The sequence below is a fragment of the Pterocles gutturalis genome, unplaced genomic scaffold (assembly GCF_000699245.1).
Source record: "Pterocles gutturalis isolate BGI_N339 unplaced genomic scaffold, ASM69924v1 scaffold48178, whole genome shotgun sequence".
Taxonomy (NCBI): Eukaryota; Metazoa; Chordata; class Aves; order Pterocliformes; family Pteroclidae; genus Pterocles; species Pterocles gutturalis.
This window is the reverse complement of record NW_010119796.1, coordinates 74-13,410: the sequence shown is the minus strand read 5'-3', so window position 1 is coordinate 13,410 and position 13,337 is coordinate 74. Positions and strand designations below refer to the sequence as shown.

Sequence of the window (13,337 nt, the reverse complement as noted above, 5' to 3'; positions counted from 1 at the left end):
CAAAACTCCCTTTTAATTTTATAACACAGACATAACCCTCTTGTCTTGTTGGAGGGGGACACACCTGTCCCTGCTAATTCAGGCTCAACAAGTACTGACATTTTTGTGAGGAGGTTGCTTGCTTTCTTTTTTCTGTTCCTGAAACATGCTGAGATGCTCTCTTCACAGGGCTGTTATTAGGACTGCATTATGAATTACTTTTGGATTGAAGTGTATTTCCTACAATGCCCAAGGTTATTTTTTTATTCTTTCTACAGCTATGCTCAGAGAAACAAAGCAAATAAAAAGAAAAATATTATTAACACTCAAGATGTTTCATAATAGCACTCCCACATCTCTTGTGGAAGGTATGAATTAACCCCTCTCTGCATTTACCTTTAGTATTCTGAAGCAATAAGGTGTGATTCTCACCTGGTTTTGTGATGAGTGAGAGCAGGAAGCAGGAACAAAATGTTCAAAGTATGGCACATGTTGGTCATGCAGAATCTAGAGCTAAATAGCCTGGACATGAAGGGGTGGGAGGCTGGAGGGCAGGCGGAGGCCAGAAGCGAGTGTAACCCTTTAGTTACAGGGAGAGTTCAAAAATGTAAACGCATTTAAGTGGCCTTCAAAATTAAAAACATCCCACGACACTTAGAAAGAATTTTCTTCTCTTTTCAACATGTGATCATGTCTTGTTCAAAGTTAGAATAATAATGTACCTTATTATGGACTGTAGCTTCTCCTGAGTTGAGTTCAAAGTTTCCTTTCAATCACAAGTCTGATTTCTCTCTTGACAACCAAATTCCTACAGAAGAAGCTAATCTTCCTGAAATTCATATGCCACATTTCATCTTGGGTTAAAGCTGCTTAGGGATGTTTGATTGAAGTAGGAAAGGGAGTTGAAAAAAATGTTTAAGTTTTCCTTTTTCTGCTACTTTTCCTTTTTTTAATTTTAAAAATGGCTTGATCTGTCAGTTGCAAATATGTCTTATTTCGTTAGCTTTGAGGACAAAAAATATTTTTTGCAGGGTATGCATGTGTCTCTATGTGGCGATGCAAACATAAATCTGAAGGATGTATACATATATATAAAAATATAAAAATGCAGCAATGGCCCGTGCAAGTTCTTTATGGTGGAGCTATGAGCAGGAGATGGTGGGAGACTTGTGAGAAGTGGTGAAGGGAAGAGTTAGCTCAGCCAAGTTCATCTGTGTAATAAGGAGAAAAAGGGAGGAACAATAGGAAAAGAGAAGCATTTAGTGAATTAAGACACTGGATGTGAAAAACAAGCTTGATCGTTGGTAGAAATCTTCAGTTTCACCACCTCTGTAGGGATAGCTGACCTTCTCAGTGCAGGCTACAGAAAATCTTAATTCACCGTGTTCAGATGTGACTGGGACAGAGATGGAAATTCCTTGAGTTGGTGGGGTTCCCACATTAGGTCCACTTCTCAAAGCCTGATACACTTATTTTTGCTTTAGTGTTTGACTGAGGTGCCTTTTGTGCTGTCACTTGCTGGCTTAATAAAAACTGACTGGTTTAAAGAGATTTTTCTTTTTAGGAGAAATGACTCTCTCCGTCTTGTTTGTAGAGGTAATAATGTTTAGGGCTGTATTTATTAGCTTATCTTGGCTGTTAAGCGTTTATGGTTGTTCTTTATCGTCTGTGAATCAGGGCAGTAAAGGAGATGAACTAGAAAACAGATTCTGGGAGACCTTGAGGATACTGAAGATGTGATATATAGAACAATTTGTAAGAGCATGCTTTAAATATGTCAGAGCACTTCTCAGGAGACTGAATGAAGGGCAACGGCCAGAGAACATGGACTGAACCCACTTAGTTTTGAGCCTGACATTTGGATGTGGAAAAATGCTCCCTAAATTTAGGGAACTCTATTGGAGCTTAACTTTTTTTATGAGAAACCTGCTTTTTGTTGCTTGAAAATATTTCAGTACTGTGTTTTATTAATGTTTTTTTAATCCTAAATTTTCATGGGTTACATTTTGAAACAAAGGAGGGGATTGCCCTGCTCATCCCTCTTGCTTGCTCTGCCTCATGCTTTGTGTTTGTTCATGATAGCAGGTGATGGCACCGGGGGTGTGCCTTAAATATGTTGCCTTGACTGGCCCATCACAGCTCTCATACCAAAGCTTGCTTTCAACAGAAAGAAGGTACCTTAATGCAGGTGGATTTTAATGCCAGGTGGCTTGTCTTCTCATTGTACTGAGTACATCAAAGACAGAAGTACATGTAAAGTTGGTTAACATTTGTTGGGAAGGTGTTTAAAAAAAAAAAAGAAAAGGCAAAGAAAAGGAGTATAGCACAGCACTGGGGAAGTGAACAGAGAGGAAGGGGGGGAGGTTTACAAATGTAGCCTGGGAATGGATAAAGTTATTCTAAAAGGCAGTTAAGCTAAGTAAATAATGAAAAGAAGAAGAAAAAGAAATGTTGACTGAAAAGGACTGAAATGTTGAACTCCTTGAAATAAAATGTGCCTTGAATATTTTCATACTTATGTAACCCAGGGAAGCAAACTTTAAAACAAATTATTTGAAAGCACCTCAAAGCACTGCAAAAAGGTTGCAAAGAATTGGCAAGGCTTAGAAAGCGAGAAAAGGAAATGACACTGTTTGAAATGGTTTACAAAGTAAATAAATTTAAAAAAGTCTTAAGCTGACTTTGTTTTTTCTGTTGAAGCAGTGGAATGCTGTACACCTGCAGAAAACCTAAATATTTTTTCACAAAGGATTAAGTTGCTATAATGCTGGTCAGAGACAGATAATTTTCTGTCACATTTGTGTAGCTGAGTAATATTATATTCACACTGAGGACATGGTATTCTTCTTGTCTGATGTTTTAAAACAGACAATCAAAAAGCCCACCAAAAACTACTTGGCTAAAATAAATATTTCCTAATGGTTCTGGCACTCTTTCACTTTAGATTGTGAATTTGCTTCGTGCCCACTAATGCCAGCTGTACCTCCCTCTGTGCAGCATACACCCTCCAGAGGCCTTTGGTCCTAACTTGAAGTGTTTACGAGAGACAAAGAAAAAAGAGAAAGATCAGAAATAAGCTGCCAGAGCTTTAATTTTTGGGAAGAAAACTGCCAGTGCAGGAATGGGCAGGGGTATGTAACTCTTCGGTATTAAATTCCCGAAGACAGGTTTTGAGTAGCTATGCACTTTCTGGTTTTAAGATCTAACTACAGTTAATACAGATGCAAGTGCTCTCACAGCACAGTGGCAAGAATTTTGTTTTTAGTATTGCAAAAAGTTTACTTTTACTATAAAAATTACATTAGGCACAAAAGCAGCCTTGTAAAATTTTTTTTGCACATTTTTCATTGACGTTTTAGCTGTCTCTTCTTTTTTTCTTCACTTGCTTATTTCTACTGATTGAGGTAGTTTTGCTGTTTTATTTTCACCACTGACATAGAAGCACTGATGCTGTGACTTTTGGGAGTTCTGTTCTAATTAGGATTTAGTGAGTAACTGATTTTTGATGTTTGTCAAACCACAGAGTAAATAATGTCAATGATAATAACGTAACACTGATTGAACAGCTAGTTTTGGTCTAGCAAGGGAAAAAAAAATGTTTCCTTGGAGTGTTTCATTGCTTTTCTTGTATTGAATGCTAAAGGAAAACTCCAACGGCCAGAGTAATGTCTCATTTTCTGTCCCAAACTGTATGTGTTTCTTATTTATAAATACATCTAAAGCTTGTTGTTATCGTTATAAGCTTCCAAATGAATAAAACTGTTCAGAGAGGAGCTAGACTGATACCTTTGGAAAGAGTTGCACTGTTTAGGTTTATTTCAAAGCCAGTCTGTCCACTGAGACTTTTTCCACTAACTTTAATGAGTATTTCTTTGAGGTCTTTATGCAAAGAACACGTACCACAAACTCTAGACTTGGGCAGCCTTATGTGTTATCTGGGTCCTGGAAAGGTCTGTCTGGGGTTCTTGTAAACCTCATTAAAACTCAAAGGAAAGTTAGTTTGATTTCTGTCTGTCTTGCTGGAGTTTATCCCTCCTCTGCATACTACTAAATCATCTCTGCCAGACATGACTCATCTTTAGGATTCATAGATTAGAAAGTGAAAATATCTCTCTGAGCCACAGAGTATTCAGTATAAGCCATTAAAAAAAAATTCATTGGAAGATCCCCTTGAGAATCTCTGTAAACTCTTTATCCTAATGCAATGTCACTTGGGCATTTTCTAATTTAACCGTCTACGTGGTATTGCTTCTTGGAAGTGTAAACATTTTTGGTATGAGCTTAGTATTTATGCACATTTCCTGAAAATGTTAACTCCAACCTAAATAATGGATAGGTTTTCTGTAAACCACTTGCTTTCTGAGAGAATTTGCCAGTAGCCTTCGTTGGTGGCATGTTTTAAAGTTATGAAAGGCTAGCAGACATTCAGTTCTTGCCCTTATCAAAATTTAGTTTCAGGTTCCTTACCTCGTGCAAAAACTTCGTTATCCCCACCTGCTCCCTGCTCAAACCACTTTGTGAACTTCTCATGTGTGAAGTACATGGAATATACACTCACAGAAGAAATCATGTTGCAGTCAATATAGGTTACTGCTCACCATTATCATTAAGAGAGTTGCAATCTGACCCTAAATTAGTTATAAATGAATTCTTTTAATTTAGTAAATTTGCTTCCCCACATTTAATTTTTCTTGAAATGTGCTTCAGTAATCAAACTAATTGAAAAAATGTTTAATCAAAACTTGATTCCTGAGGTTCTGTTCCTACTTGTGCTTGTTTGTGAGGATAAAAGATGATAAATGGATGTCATAACAGCCTAAGGAAACATGGATTTCTCTGCGCTATCCTTTACAACCCATCTTCACTGCTGGGAAAATCCCGTTAAAAACACAACTACAAATCAAGTCACTGCTTTGTGCCTAGAAGCCCCGGACTTCTACATCACCCAGGGCAGGCACTTTCCTGAACTAAGCAGGGTTGTAGTGCAGGTGCTATGCCCATACAGTGAAAACCATGAACTATCACTTGCTATTTAACTCTGCTGGGGGCTATTTTGGTTGGATGGGGCTTACTTGACTTCTTCAATGGTCCGGTGTCAGTGCGGAGAGAGCATTCGGTCAGTGGTGATGGGGCTGAGAAGCGGGCAGTCCTCCTGGAAGCTGGTGTTACTGCTGACTTTGATTCTGTTATGCTTGGGCTGCTGTTCATGCTAAAGTTTATTCATCTGCTTATCATGCATCTGCATCTCTTCAGAGCATCTTATAACACTGCTTTTTCAGACTTCCATGTTTCTGTTTCTTTGCCCCTGACATGTTAAGCTAGGTCAGAAACAGCTGACTTTGAGTTTGGTTTTAGACAGATAAATAGCTGTAATCCACAGCAAAAGGTGGCGGTGTGCTGATTTTAATCAAGGCACTGTGGTTATTTCTGGAATGTGAAACAGTCTGTAAAAGACTGTCTTGAAGTGTGTGTGAAACCCATAATAATTCTATTTACTGGAGAGTTAAGTATGGCGTTTCACTTCTGGAAGCCTTGCCTCAAAATAACTGCGGACATGAACTGAACTGTTTTCAGCTGCGCTCTTGTCCTCCCTAACTAGTGAATATTGGTTGATCCTAGTAAGATGAAGCAACAAGCTTTTAAAGAGTCTAGATTTTCAAGCATCTAAGCCTGAAAGTTATTATACATCACATCTAACTTGGAATTGTTGCCCCACTATTGTGTTAGGCTCATCTACAGAAAAATAACAGTGCAAAAACTGGCAAAGGAACAAAAAAAAAAAACTGGAAAAATGAGACAGACAAGCGACAACCACAAACTTGCTCACAAAACCCTCTTCTAACTTCTAGCCTACTTGATGATCAAGAAGGCACCTCATATAATGATAATAAAATGACCTTCTGCTGTAGCTTTTTTTCTCTGTGGACAGATAACAAGCTGCATAAGGAGATCTCTAGCCTGGGGCCATTCTTGGATTCTGGAATATGATCTTTTATGGTAATAACACACATAATTTGTGTGTAACTTCAGTTGTCATGGTAGCTGGCAGCACTGTGAGAGTGCACATGCATATGTTCTCTTTCAGCAAGCAGAAATGCTTTTATATCGCCTTCAAACTACAGAAGAGTGCACCCCCCGTGCGGAGGGGTTCCCCTTTCCCCATGCTGCATGCACATGACTTGCACTAATGCTGGTGGCAATTGCACACACCCACTTGAGACCAGACCCCAGGGAACAGGAGAATTAATAGAAGTTATTCTATTTCTGCAAGTCTCCTCCACACCAGAAAAGTCTCGCCATTGCTTTTAAAGAATAAAAAGAAAATACTTATAAATCGTCATTAATGCAAAAATAAACAGTGGTCCAGGTAATTCTTTTCCTGTAAAACTTCAATCAGGATAACTGCAATGCTGTGCAAAGCAGCCTGCGTGCTAGGGGGGGATGGTGCATTCTGCTTAGGATTTTTATTTCATGGATATGGTCTCTGTCCATGGTCTGCATTAGGCATCTCTTTCAATATGACTCAAGAACAACAACAAAATTTTAAATTATGATTTTGAAATAGCCTTTGCATTCCAGAAAGCTGTTATTTTCCGTCATCCATTTGGAGAGCACCTACTGGTTTATGCTATACTGCTCTTGGTAAAACCCTGAACTGCACAAGTTTATATCCAAAGGCTAAGAAAGCTTATTAATGAGCATAGGGGTGTGTAAAGCTTCTAGACTATCTGATGGGAAGTTTCTCATTGCTATTTGACTATGCACTGCTGCCAGATTGGAGCGCACATTGCATTTGGAGCATATTTTTTATTCAACAGAATTTGCGACTGACCAGTAAACAGACGCTCTATTGATCCTTTTCAGAAGATGCCATACATTTTTAGATACCAATCTGTAAACTGTTTCAAAACACTACACCTTCTCTTACATTGAATAAAAGAAAAGTCTTCCCATTTGTTAATTTTTGTGCTGTCCAAACTCAGTATTTTTTCAAAAAAGAGGGGTGTACAAATATAGAGGATTTTGTTTCCTACTTACACCAGATTCCTTCTGCCATAAGGCTAGATTTTGCTTTGAGTGTTGTCAGTCTGCATATTTCATAAGGTGGTGTACCAACCTGACTTGAATGATGGTGGGGTTTCGTGGTATATCTTACTTCAGCTCACACATAATTAAATTATATTTCTTCCTGTCTGAATAAGCACTATATTGTAACAGATTCATAATTAAGGGAGCACATGTCAGTATTTCAATTTTGTTGCTTAGCTCAGTAAAATATCAGTTTTGATGAGGTAAAGAGAGAAAATTGTAAAAGTGGGAGTGGGAATCAAACGTTAAAAGTATAGAAAAGCTGTTCTTTTCAAATGCCACCCAATAATATATGTTGCACTCTCAAGTTATTGGAACACAGCTTGGTCAAAACAAGCTCATGTACTGAAGAAAACCAAATAAAATATTTTTCCCCCTTTTTCTTTGGAAGACAGTCTCTTGAATGAATGTCACAGATGCATGACTAAATCTGGAATGCCTTTTTTTCCCAGGAAAACTCTGAAATTAGGCAAAAAGTTGTAGGAGAGTTGTCAGGTTGGCCTGAGCAGTCTAACAATCTTGGACATGGAACAGGTGATTGACTGAAGAACTGGGGATATTCTGAGTATCTCTCATGGAGAATGAATATACTCTGCTACAAACTACTGAACTGCCTAAATCTGAAGAAATCTTCAGATAAGTGAAAGATGCACAGGTATTGATCAAAGTATGATAAAGCTAAGGAAAAATTCCAGCAGCATTTCAAGACAGTGATGAGCAAAGTTACAGGACAGTACAGGAAGGAAAGCCAACCTGACAGAACTGCAGGTAATGGAGAGACAGGGCAAAGAACAGGGATATTTTTTTATTCTCAAATTAGATGTCACGTGTACGGTGTAGAAAAAAATCCTAATAGAAATGTTACATTTCTTTAAGTCCACTGAATCTTTGGCTCGGATGCCAACTTGGGTCCCCAGCCAAAATTTTCACCTACAAGCATCTAAGTATGTAATACCAAAATCTATATTTAGGTCTCTAAATAAAAATGACCTGGATTAGAGAGTTAGCTCCACCTGAAGTTTCTTTAACTCTGCAGAGAAGTCAGTACTTCAATTTAAAAACACTGAAAATTAGGCTGTCTGGCAAGACACAAGACATTTATCTTTAGTACAGCTTGTTTTTGTGGAACAAGAAGGGAGGACAATAGCAAAAAAAATAATTGTTGTTCTTCCTCTTTTCAACCTCTAGGCTGCTGTTTTAAGTGGCACCAGACTGCAGTTCACAGGCAAGAGAACTGTGGCTTCAAAATATAAGATTTGCAGTCATGTAGCTTTCCTCCTTGGTCCTTGGTAGGCACAATTACACCCATACTACATCTACATTGTGTTGTCATGTGTGTGTGTGCATGTGTGTACTAGCACAGCACATTTCAGACTTTTATTAGTTGAGTGACAAAACTGCACGAGTGTTATGCAAATCATCCTTAAAGTCTGGAACATTTCATTGAAACATATATATGTGTGTGTTTATACATATGTAGATTGCTTATATGTACACACATACATACAGTTTATGGTTCATGTAATGTTGAGAGAGAAAAAGAAACATGGCACTGAGCAAAGCAAAAATGTGCTTGGATAACATTGCTTCTGATACAGAACCCTTTTTGTGAAGTCCCTCCTTTCATACTTGTACAGACTTGTCTCAATGTACCGGGGAGATTCAGCCAGTTTTACCTCTTCTTTTTTTTCCTTGTAACTATTAGGTGATGGATGGTCATTAGAAGGCTATGTGCTGCTTGGAGTATTTTTTAGCTGCACAAACCCTATTTTTTTAAGAGCCAGTGGTGGGAGAATGATATCAGCCCTGAGCCCTGGGGTTTCCATCCAGCTATATTGGGAGTTCCTAAGGAGACAAGCTTATGGAAAAAAGGGGAAGTGAAATAAGATCAGAGTTTTCTCTACCCTCACTGGTTTCTTTCAGTCTTGGTTAGCCAAGTCAGCATGCTCTCCTCTCATGGGGATCCAGCTTCAGGCTGGGAAACAGTCTGAAGCTGAAATGGATGCATTTTCCAGTGACTTGGCACATATAGTCTGTCGTTAGAAATTAGAAGACACTTTTCTTCTTTTCCTCTTAAACTGCTTGTTACCTCTGAGGAAGTAGTCTTGATTTTTATTTCCCAAACAAGATCAAAGGAATCTGATCCCCCTCTCTCCCTCCTTCCCTCTTCCCTGTTTTTCAACATGTTCAAAAAATAGTAAAGAAGGTACGTACGGGGTTCAGGAGAATAGTGAGGAAGAGTTCACCTCCCCGGATACTTTTGTCCAGCTCATGAGGACCCCCAGGATATTCCTTGTAAAAAATAGTATGAGTGAAAAGGCCACAGGTCTGTCGAGGGAGCACCTGAGAACAAAATAACAGTGCTGTTGTGAAGTTAACGTATTTCTGCAGACTTACCCTGTCACATCTACCCTCCAGCAACTCAAAGAAACAAAACCACAACCCTTTCTGCCTCTGTGCTCTGGTGTCTTTATTTGTGGGCTCCCCTGTGTCCCCTGCCTCTCAGGGTAAGCAGGCACAGTCCTGCAGATGGGATTTCCCCATGCTGGCTGAAAAGCTTGCTCCCTTAGCAAGGTTAGTTTATCAACAGATAAATAGTGCTTCCTGGCCACTGTTTCTGTCTCAGGCAATTAATCTTACTGGTCTTGAGACCTGGAACCGAATTTGTAGTCAAGGCTGCAGACTGCAAGAGACCTCTTGCTTCATGCTTTCCCCAGTCCTGAGAACCATACGAAACCCCTCACTGCTGTTGGTGAAATGTGCACGGGACTGGTGGGATTCTCACAGGAGACCAGTCTGTGGTCAGCTCTGTCGTAAACCTAGAGGCTGCGTGGCAGAAACCAGGGATCTTACAGATGTGGGAAAACAAACTCATCTTGGAGAACTAGATATTTCAGTTACAATATTAGCTAGGTATTGTCAATGGGCTGTGGTACAGCAAGTAAAGACAACAACTGTCAGGGCTTATGGATACTGCCTAATACAAACAGAGAGAAAAATCACCTGGGGAAGGGCTTTTGTTTCCCTCCAGTCGGTGCTTTCATTTTTCTGCTCAGTTAAAACAACAAATAAAATGCTCTGCTGAATGTAGGTTTTAATACATGTGAAAATACACTGCTGAATTTGAGTCAATAGCTCAACAGTTGGACTCTGCAGCTGAACTGGAGTGCAATAGTAATTGGACTCTGTGCAGTAACTTCTCATTTTTGATTAAGATGTTTCTTTGTTTAGGGGATCACAATTTCGACTTTATACACATAAGCAATATTCAAGTCATCTGGGACTTTAAAACATCCCAGGACCTTGCAATATTTCTAGCTTAAGTCATGCATCTTCCACTATTGCAATTGTGTTTCACCTACCTATAGGGTTGCAGCTGGCTGGTAGGAGGGGCCAGATAATTTTGTACATTTGATTCCTGCCTTTCATGCAGTTGAAGTGTGTGTGTGAGGAGCCTTCTCTCCTCATGCAAGTGCATGGTCTGGAAGAGTCAGGCTCGTGTCCAGTCCCTGGGTCTGGGAACAAAGCTCTGAAGGAAACCTTGGTCTCAGAGAAGTGCTGCATGTGCTGGAGGAGACTGCTTACACCTGGTCACCTTCCCAGGTGGTGGATTTCTAATCCTTTCATGCATAAAGATGAACCAGAATGTGAAACATAGGTCTTAGGCAGTTTAATGAATTTCAGAGAATGCATTTATAGCTCGGTGGATTGGACTACAAGCACATCCAGTTTCTGAGGATTACATTTGCAGTCGCCTGGGTTTGTGTGACTGTTTTTTTCAAACTGCCTGCATAACAAATGTACTATTTTGGCATCCTTACAAATCCTCGATCACAGAGAATTTTAATGATTGCTGTAAAACTTGCAGCATTTGGTAAAAATAACATACTTTTGAGTCGCTTAAAGTACTATTGCTATGAAGCATGGAAATGCAGTGTACCATGATGCCATTGTGGATGAAGCCCCGTCTGTACCGTGCAGGCTTCAGGTGTGGGTATTCTTCTGTGCTGGTCACTCGGATGTGCCAGACCTTCTTCCAGGCCTCGTACAGCTGGATGTGAACCGGGTAGACCCCGGAGTGGTGCGGAGCCACTGCGTACCCCATGTCAGTCGGTATGCCGTGCTCCTGCGACACAGCAGAGGGAGGAATACATTTAGAAACAGAAAAAGAACATGTAATTATTCAAAGTTTATTTTTCCTTCAGGCTGCAGCATAGGAGAAGCTGTTGTCCTTGGACAGACTCCTATCTATTTGTATGTAGCACAAGCTACAAATGGGGGAGAGATGAGGGGAACTGGAATTACATTTTGATAACTGCAGAGTGATAAATAGTCCTCTTGGATTATGTTGTGTTACTGTTATATGGAACAGATTTGCCTGCCTGTTCATTACACATTGTGTGTATTTTAATATACATCCTACCTGGTTGGTTCTTTTTAAAGGTAATCCAGTAAGCTGACGCTGCTTATTTAGTAAGCTATCAAACAGCATTAGAGCAGTAAAGAGAAGGGAAAAATTGCTGTAGTGACATATACGGGATTTTTTGTTTCATATTTCTAGAATAAGAGCAAGATTCCTACCTAGCTTAAAAAAATATCCCCCGTAGCTTCTGAATCTGCTTATATTTTTCCATGATACTAAGGTAGTAGCAAAAAAAGCTGGACTTTGATGGATATCCTTTTAATTTCACAAAAATATTTATTCAGTTTCATTTCTATTTTCATCAATATAATCTATAGGTTATCTTGAAAATATCTTCCAATGGCACAATTAAGTAGTTGATGTACAGACAGAAAGAACTAAAGATGTTTAAATGAGAGCGTGCTGATCTGCCAGGCACGTTCCCTTTGTTCCTGATGCTCTCCTCCCTTGGTTCTGCTCCTCATCTCTCCCGCTCCTGCCTTCATGTGGGCTGTCTGAAAGCCCCATCTGATGACGATGCCTGATAACCACATCCATAGACTAGCACATTTTTAATAGAGAGAAAATAATTTGAAGAGTAAACTATCCATGTGACAATGAGATAGCCAGCTTCCTTGGTCCAAGTGACTACTTGGAAACGCACCCAACGTTTGTCACCAGCTCTCGGCAGGAAGGAGGGCTGTGCCCTGTCTCTTCTCCCATCTGCGGGGCTCGTTTCCAGCAGGTCCAGTAAGAGCCCTTTTCAGCTCTCCCACAGCATTGCCAGACTGCAGGGCCTGCCACTGATGTGGTTGTCACTGGATCTGGGTGTTTACTGGATTCATTTTGCTCCCAGTATGGCGTGGTGTGGGGTAATGCTGGATGAGTGAGCTGGCCCCCGTCTTGCCCCACATGGCCATGACTGGCCAAGCCTTCGCTTCAGCTCTGGGCTCTCCAATGCCTCCTCTCCTTTGCTGCTCTGGGGCTCACACAAAGCACTTCCTTCTCCTGCCGGGAGAGCTGCTAATTCCCAGGATACATCAGCTGTTTTCTGCTCATATAAAATTGATGTTCAGAGGGAAATGGCTAAAATATGAGACAATGATTTCTTTTTTTTGTCCTCTTTCTTGCCCACATTATCCAAGAACTGTTGATTAATTCCAGGAACAGAAGGTCCTGCTGGGCATCTTAAAGCACTTTGCAAAGAAAGGCTTTTGGTTCATTGACAAAAATTAAGTTAAATCTGCGGGGAATACTTGTTCATAGATCACATAATGCAACCACTTAAAATTGTCCATTCCTTATTAGTGAAGATCTCAAGTTACAGTCTGATCTTGAAGAAGAGAAACCCAAACTCACTGTTTCATGATTTACTGAGAGCAAAATGAAATTGCTGCTTATAAATGTTTTTACCTATCTGAAAGGCATGAGTCAGTTTAAAGGTGAAATGAAGAATAACTCTATAACTCTATAATAGCTCTCATCTATTTTTTTTGCCATAAATGTGTATAAAGGAAAAAGCTGTATCTAAAGGTTTCTGAAAAATCTGGCCACTTATTACTCTGCCTGAGTAGGCTATGATGTTCACACTGACAAATATACTGCGTTAACTTAAATATACTGTGTTAATTTAAATATACTGTGTTACCTTGAATTTACAAGCCTTCACCAAACCTGTGTTAGGGAGTATACAAACACATGACTCTAATGCAAATGTGTCTCAAGCTAGATAATGAACTCTGCATTGAATGATTTGTCCAAAAGTAGGTACCTGGATGAATACATGCAAAACCCTGTTTATCTACTTGCTGCTGTTATTGCCATAGCAACAGAATGGTGAAATGGTAATCTACCATTCACAAATAAA

At 39.6% G+C, this 13,337-nt stretch overlaps 1 protein-coding gene across 1 annotated transcript in view; it reads right to left on the bottom strand.

Annotated features, from left to right (window-relative positions):
- The window catches only part of LOC104460502 (bifunctional heparan sulfate N-deacetylase/N-sulfotransferase 4-like), a gene marked incomplete at its 3' end in the record, with an annotated part of 31,695 nt that extends 19,914 nt beyond the window's left edge, over positions 1 to 11,781 (bottom strand). The window contains exons 1-3 of the mRNA XM_010076670.1: positions 11,761 to 11,781; positions 11,009 to 11,200; positions 9,283 to 9,411 (exon numbers count right to left, since the gene is read on the bottom strand). Coding sequence (XP_010074972.1) covers positions 9,283 to 9,411; positions 11,009 to 11,200; positions 11,761 to 11,781 — 342 coding nt within the window. The remainder of the gene's footprint in view (positions 1 to 9,282; positions 9,412 to 11,008; positions 11,201 to 11,760) is intronic.
- Positions 11,782 to 13,337: the final 1,556 nt, after the last annotated feature.